At 69.8% G+C, this 7,219-nt stretch overlaps 1 protein-coding gene across 2 annotated transcripts in view; it reads left to right on the top strand.

The window, feature by feature from the left end:
• The first annotated feature begins 712 nt into the window (after positions 1-712).
• RAP1GAP (RAP1 GTPase activating protein) overlaps positions 713-7,219 on the top strand; it is a 47,054-nt gene continuing 40,547 nt past the window's right edge. For both annotated transcript variants that reach the window (XM_019541395.1, XM_019541396.1), the window contains exons 1-2: positions 713-904; positions 3,700-3,735. In XM_019541395.1, the coding sequence (XP_019396940.1) occupies positions 861-904; positions 3,700-3,735 (80 nt within the window). In that variant the 5' untranslated portion in view covers positions 713-860. The remainder of the gene's footprint in view (positions 905-3,699; positions 3,736-7,219) is intronic.

Consider the following 7,219-nt stretch of genomic DNA (forward strand, 5'->3'; position numbering starts at 1 on the left):
TGCCCCGGGGAGATGCCACGGCGGAAACAGAGAGCGCTGGTGTCGCGCAGGCTGGTGGCGCCGTGCCCCTCCCTTCCCTCCCCTGGGGCAGGGCAGAGCCGTGCCCCACACCTACAGCTGGGCAGGGGGCCAGGGGCAGGGCCGGGGGTCTCGCATGCCCCGGCCCTGCAGGGAGGGGATCCCCATCTCCTGGGGCTGGGGCAGCCAGGGGCACCGCATGGTCCCCGGGGGCGCGGCTGGCACCCTCCCCCTCCCGCCGGCCCGGAAAGCCGCGGTCAGCGAGGAGCCGGGCCACGGGGGCTCGCGCCGGCCCCGAACAAGGCCTGCCATTCTCCTGCCTCCCCCGTGCCGCCACCCGCCCAGCCACTCGGCCCGGGAACAATCCAGCCGCTTGTTGGCCTGGGATCACCGCCGCCACTCGCTCGGCCACGCCGGGGCCTCCCACCAGCCCGTGCCGGGGCATGGGGGCTGCTGCGAGCTCCCCCGCAGCAGTGCCCTCATAGCAAAGGGCATCCCTGCTGCTGGCGGGGCCCCGGTGGGCACGCAAGCTGGGTGCCCGGTGCCTGCCAGTTCTGGCCCAGCCTCTGCTAAGGGCCTCCCTTGGGCCTCCTGCCAAGGCAGAGCTAATGGGTCCCTTGGAGAGCCGGTGCCAGCTGCTCCAGAGCCGCCGGGGGTGGAGAATCGCGGGCTGGCGGGCGCGGAGAGCCCCGGCCCTGCCTGCCTGCGCTGCCCGGAGCCGGTGGGGCTGGAAGGAAGCTGCCGAGGCGGCGGGGAGGGGTTTGGGCGAGGCGAGGCCGGGCAGTCACTGCCACTCTGGACTCTGCAGCTGCAGGAGCTGGCGACTGGAGCGGGCAGCCGGCATGAGCGCCAGGAAGCGGAGCTTCACCTTCGGGGCCTACGGAGGGTATGTGCCGCGGCATGGGGGCTCTGCGTCGTGCAGCTCGGCCCGCGCCCCTGGGCCCAGCCCCTGCTCTCCCGTCCAGGCCTCCCCCAGGCCCAGCCCACTTCCCACTGTCCCAGCCCAGCTCTGCGAGCGCGGGCTGGTCCTTGCGGGGCCCGCTCTGCCCCGGAGGCATCGGTGCACGGGTGGGCACGGGGTGCCTCTGCCGCGGCGCGGGCTCACGCGGGGCACAGGCCGGGGGCGGCACAGCCCGCCTCTCACGGCTGGGACCCGGGGGAGATGCCTGGCACCAAGCACCTGAGACCGGACGCCTGGGCTCCTCGGTCCCACTTGCCCTGCCGCTGGCTGGCTGGATAGCTGTGGACAAGCCATCTTCCCCGCGTCGTGCCTCAATTTCCCCCTCCGCACTGATGGAGCTTGTTTTCCTCCTGCGGGCGCGGGCGGCGCCACACCTGGGGAGATCCACATCGGTGCTAAGGTGCCCGCGGCTGGTCCTGGCCTGTGGGGCTGCAGCAGGCTGGTGTGAGCGTCTAGCACCCTGCGGCACGCATGTCACCAGTGGCACACGGCAGACCAGGGAGGGGGCAGGCAATGCAGCAGCAGATAGGCCAAGGAGCAGAGAGCACAGGGCAACAAGGAGAAAGCGGCGTGGCCGCTGTGGCAGCTGGGCAGGGTGAAAACCCGTGCTGCTGACCCCGGGGCTGGGCCGTGCCCCGGTGCTGAGCAGCTCTGCGCCCCTCCATGTCATCCGGGGCCTCAGGTGCTGTCCTGCCCGGGCCGGGCCGGGGCCAGGTGGCCTCACGCTGGGGCCAGGGGCTGGATGCTGCCCAGGCCACGGCCGTCTAGCACCACTGAGAAGCCCCGGGGGAGGGGGCCGCAGGTGGCAGACCAGCCCCCGGCCCCGGGGGCTCGGGCCCGAGCTGCCCCACTGCCCCTGCTGGGCCCAGCCGGGACTGCAGCGGGGCGGGGGCGAGCGGTCCCCGTTGTCTTGCAGGCCCGTGTTTACTCCTCTGCGCGTGCTGCCCGCTGGCGCCGCGGCCCCGGCGCGTTTGTTGCCTGGAAACCCTCTCCGCACGGCGTGCCCAGGCCTCGGGGCCGCGGGGCAGGCGGGCTGGGAGCGGCGCGCACCCGCGGCGCCAGTGCCTGCAGCTTCGGGCAGAGGGGCTCCGGGAGGGGGCAGCCGCCTCGGCAGCCGTGTTGGGCCCCGGCTGCCTCCGTCCGTGCCCCCGAGCCCTGCCAGCCGCTCCGGGCTGGGACGAGCCCCCGGCCCCTGTGCTGGCTCCGGCCCCTCGGGCTTTCGTGACAAAGACGTGGTCGCTCCCCTAAACCCCCTGGCCCCCGGCAGGCCTCACGGGTGCGTAATGGGCCGGGAGAGGCTCATCGCCTTCCCGCCCCGCTCGTCCCTGCAGCGAAGAGGTGCCCTGGTGCTGTCCACGCGTGTCGGGAGGTGACGTGGCTGCATCGAGCCCCAGCTGCCAAAACACGGCCAGGTGGAGGTGCATAGGCGGAAACCAAGGGTTTAAGCCCCCTCGCCGCTGCATCCCTAGCCCTGGTTGCTGCGCTGCTAGCAACGGGCAGGGGACGGACCAGCCTGGGCGGGGGCAGGGGACACCGAGGAGCGGGTGCTCAGAGCCGGGCCCCGTACTGGGACCGAGCGGCACTGCCCTGCTGGAGCCTGGGCCAGCCCGGCCGTGGCCTGCCCCGGTGCCCTGATGTCGGGGCAGCGGGGCTGGGCTCGGGCCCTCGGCTCCAGAGCCTTGCGCCGCGATTCAGCCCCCGGGGTGCCTCAGGCTCTCCCGGGGGTGCCGAGGGGGCAACACGATGCACATGGTACACCCAGCCGTGGGAACGGGGTAAAAAGCTCTCCGACCTGCTGGGGTCTGTCCGGCTCTGGCACCCTTCTGTCCTCCCAAGCAGAGCCAGCGTGGCCCGAGGGGCGGAGAGCCCTGGTCTCAGCCCTGTTGCGTGTGGGGGTTGGTGCTGGGGGAAGCAGCCGGGCCCGGTGCTTGCAAACGCGGCGTGTTTAACCCTAAACAGCCGGGGGCGCGGCGCGGCGCGGCCGGTCGGACTGGTTCCGGGGCCGAGGCCGCGGGTCTGGGCTGCCTTGCTGTTTGTGCCCCTGCCCTTTGGCACAGATTGCCCTGCTGCTGCTGCCGGACAGGGGGAGCGCCCGTCCCCGCGAGCGGGGCCCCTTGGTGCTGGACCAGGCTCCCATCCAGAGCACGCAGCCCGGGGGACTCGGCTTCCCTCCCCTGCTCCACGGGAGAGGATCCACGTGGCTCCGTGGTCCGAGCTGCTGTCTCAATCATGCCAGGGCCCTGGGGAGGGTCGCCCTGATGCTGGGGTGCCACCACGACGCCCCTGACCCTGCCTACAGCCTCTCCTCGTGCCACCTGGACGGGGAGCCTGCCCCGGGATCTGCTTCTCAGTTGCCCCACGACTCCTCCAGCCAGGCTTACAGGCCCGGCTTCCCCCGGCCCTCTCCGCGCTCCCCTCTGCGTCAGCCTTGGGGGTGCTGGCTAGTCTGGATTTGATCATAACCCCCCTGGGCAGCAACTGGATGGTGGGCGCCACGGGGCCCCAGCGGGGTGGGGGCGCTGGGCCCCGTGGCTGCGTGACGGGGTTGCTTGCAGGGGTTTAGGAACATGTTAGATGAGGATTTGCATGGGGTGGTTTGGACAAGTGGGGGCTGGAGGGGATGTGACCCCTGTGGCTCCTTCCAGCCCTGCTTTCCTATGACCTGACTTCTGGGTCAGGGCCAGGGCTTGCCCCTCTGACCCCTCGCTCTTGTTTTTCAGGGTGGACAAGTCGTTCATCTACCCCAGGAACCTCCGGTGAGTACAGCGCCGTGTTTCCGGGGGTGTCCGGGGCGGGCGGGCAGGGATGGGACCTGCTGGTCCCGGCGGTGACCTTGGGGGTGACTAATGCCAGCGAGGGGAAGGAAACGGCCTCAGAGGCAGAAACAAAACCCTCAGGGCGGGGGACGCCGACCTCCACCTCGGCGGGCGAGGCGTGGGGCTGGGCGCGAGTGCCTGGAGCAAAGCGGCCGCATCCGGGCAGCAGCCAGCGCGGCCTCCGCGGTGCAGGGAAGGGCTCTGGGCAAGAGCAGGTGCTAAATCCGGTGGCAGGCTCGCGGGACGGATAATTAAAGACCCGGAGGTGAAGGGAACAGGGGCTGAATGAAGCGCACGGCGGGTTGTCTGTGAAAGAGATGGCGCCAGGCGGGCCTGGCAGCTCCTTCCGATAACAGGTGACTTCCCAGACAAAGGCGGTGCAGCGGGTCTGGGCTCCCGGGGCTTCAGCAAAGCCCTTGAGGCCGTTCGTGACGCTGGTGATGCGGCGGTGGCAGGGGAGCCGGCTGCCTCGTCCTTGCCGCCTGCGGCGAGGTGGGCTGCGGCCGTGCCGCCGGCGGAGCCGCGGCCGGGCTCGGGTGACGCCGGGAGAGCAGCGTGGTGCTGACCCTGGGGGGCGCAGGGACGCTCACGGGGCAGCGGTGGCATTTCCAAGAGAGGCAGGAGCGAGCCCGTGCACGGCAGCGGTGCTGGGATGGAGAGGCGCCTGCCCGCCGGACCGGGGCAGGGGAAGGAGGGCAGACTGGAAGAGCCAGGCCCGGTTCGCCCCGCCGGGCAGAGGCCGACGGCGCTGCGGGGCGGACGTCGAGGGGAGGCGATTCCTGGCGCTGCGTCGGGGTGGGAGCCTGCAAGGGAAGCCCAGGGGCACGGTCCCCCCCCGGAGCCCGGATCGGGCCCTGCAGCTGGGGCAGAAACAACGGGGCCCTGGAGCGGACAATGGGCCCACTCAGGCGCCTCGCTGGCCCGCAGCCCGGCCGATGCAGATGCTTGGATGCTCGCCCTCCCTGCCGAGCTGAAAGGGGCATTGTGCTTTGGGGGGAGACGCTCCCCACTCCGCGGAGGGAGAGCATGGGGGGGCCGCCCCGAGGCGTCGCACCCCACGGGCCCGGAGCTGGCCTACGCATGGCATTTCTGCGCTGCATCCCGGCCCAGCGCCCACCTCTGCCCGGGGACCTCCGCGTGCCATGCAGCCTGGCAGCTTCCACCCTGCGGGCCCAGGGGAGTTCCTCCAGCAGCGGGGAAGGTGCTGGGCCGCCAGCTACGGGGATGATCCCGCATTGATGCTTCCTGTTTGGAGCGGCGCAAAAAGGCAGCACAGCCCCGGAGCCCTGGGCCAGCCTGCCCTGGGTATCACCGCAGCAGCTGAAGCACCTGGGCTGGGGGTCACGGGCATACCTGAGGCTGCTGCCACAGGCACCCCGCACCCAGCCCTCCTGCTCGAAGGCCGAAGGATGCCCTTCGCTGCCAGTCTCAGCCTCCCTGCCTCCAGCTCGAGAGCGGCAGGCGCTTCGCTGCTCCGGTTCTGGGTGGCTCTGCCTGGAAGGGAGGTGGGGGGTGCAGGGCACGCTCCTGACGTGCTGGGGACACGCACAGCAGCGACAAAAGCGTGCATTTAGAGATGCAGGCTCCCTGGTGGGCCCTGCAAATGCCAGTCCTCCGGGGAATAGTCCCCTGCGTGCAACAGCCCTTCCACCCCCGGCATCTCGTTAAATAACTCACCAGCCACTAATTCCAAGCAGCAGGAGATGCCCTGCCCCCACCATGCTCCCGCAGAGCCCCCTCAGCTCCTCCTTCCTGCAGGCAACAGATGGTCTTTGCAGCGTGCCCTGAGCACTGCCCGGAGCCAAGGCAGGAGCCTGCCTCTGTGCCCGCTCGGAGGAGGCTGCTGAGGGGGTTTCTGAGCCACAGGCTGGGCTTCCCCTTGCTCCGTGGTAGCCACATCAGCATGGAAAACCCTGCAGAGCAGTCTTGACCTAAGCTGGTCTTAGCTTGGCATGTGCAGGGTCCTGGGCTGTGCCGCACGCGCTGAGTGTCTTAGTGCATTTGTCCTCCCTGCACCCCGAAAGGGGGTGCAGCTCTCACACCCACTGCACCAAGGCTAAGTGGCATGCCCATGGACACGCAGGGAGTCTGTGGCAGGGCTGGTTTGGGTCAAGATGTGGCCCGTGGGGAAGGTCACTGCTTCAGCCAGGTGCCCAGCAGGGCTGATGTGCCCCCTCCCAGCGCCGCGAGGCTCCGGTGCCGGCACTGGGTCCCACGGGCAGCTGCGTTCCCCCGCGGGGGGGCTGCTTGGAGCCGAGCCCAGGCCCGCGGGCAGGGAGCGCTCCCGGGGCAGCCTGGGTCACGGGAGTCCTGTGGGCACCGGGCAGTGGCACGCAGTCCCGCAGCAGCGAGGGTCACGCTCTCCCACGGAGACGTGGGAGGAAGGCATGCACGGCCTCTCGGGCAGTGTGAGCGACGGGGTGATGTGTGCGTTACCTGGGCATTGTGGGTGATGTGCATTCCTTGGGCATTGCGGATAAGGATCCTACGCGGAGCATTGGCTGCATGCGTCCTTCTCCGGTCACGGTGGCTAAGTCTTCACAGGTGGCATTTGTGTGCTCATCCCCTGGCTAAAGTCCAACCCGGGCCCTTTCCTCTCCCCTTCCTGCTTCCTTGCGCATGTGCTGCAGGTGCAGGGACTCGCCTCTTCTCTCTGGCTGTTCCACACCAGAGGCAGCTGCATTTGGCAGCGGCAGAGGAGGCCCTGGCTACTGGGACTGCTTGGACCGTGAGGTTTCCTACTTGGTGCCTGAGCAGACCGACTGCAGGAGGAGGAAATACCTCGTTCGGGGCAGAAGGGCAGAAACAGGACAAAGCAGAGAGCAGGCACCGGCCAGCCAAGACAGGCCCCTGGCTGGAAGCAGCTTGAATGCCAAGGCTGCCCCTCCTTCCTCCGACCATCGATCTTTCCTGAAGGCTGGACGCGGCCTCGGCTTCCCCGGCGTGCGGCCGCCTCGCGCATCGATCCTGGCAGCCTCGGCAGCCGGAAGGGGCCTCGGAGCAAATGGATCCTGCTCCAGCCCGTCTGGGGCCTGCCCTTCGCCGCTGGCATCGATGCACCTCCAGGCCAGCCCCTCGTGCCTCGGGGCCAGGCAACGAGCCGGCCCCCTGCTCCGCCACGGGCCCGCGATGCCCGCAGTGCTCTCCCTGCAGCCGGGGGGACGTGGCTTCCTGGGGTCACAGCAGACGCACCTGTGACTGCTGTCAGATCCGCCGCTGTGTATCTGGGAACCACGTGTGCCGCCCCCGCGCAATCTTGACCTCAAGGCCTGATGGCTGGGAGCTCTCCAGACTGCAGATCTGCCATTTAGGGCTGGGCTGAGACAGAAAGAGGCAGAGAAACAGGCTCCGTTTGCTGCTTTGCCCTGCTTTGAGCAGCCCGCCGAAGAGCCTTTTTGCTGTCTTTGTCTTTGCTTTAAGGGGG

This window comes from Crocodylus porosus, unplaced genomic scaffold (assembly GCF_001723895.1).
Source record: "Crocodylus porosus isolate Cpor-Errol unplaced genomic scaffold, CroPor_comp1, whole genome shotgun sequence".
Classification (NCBI taxonomy): domain Eukaryota; kingdom Metazoa; phylum Chordata; order Crocodylia; family Crocodylidae; genus Crocodylus; species Crocodylus porosus.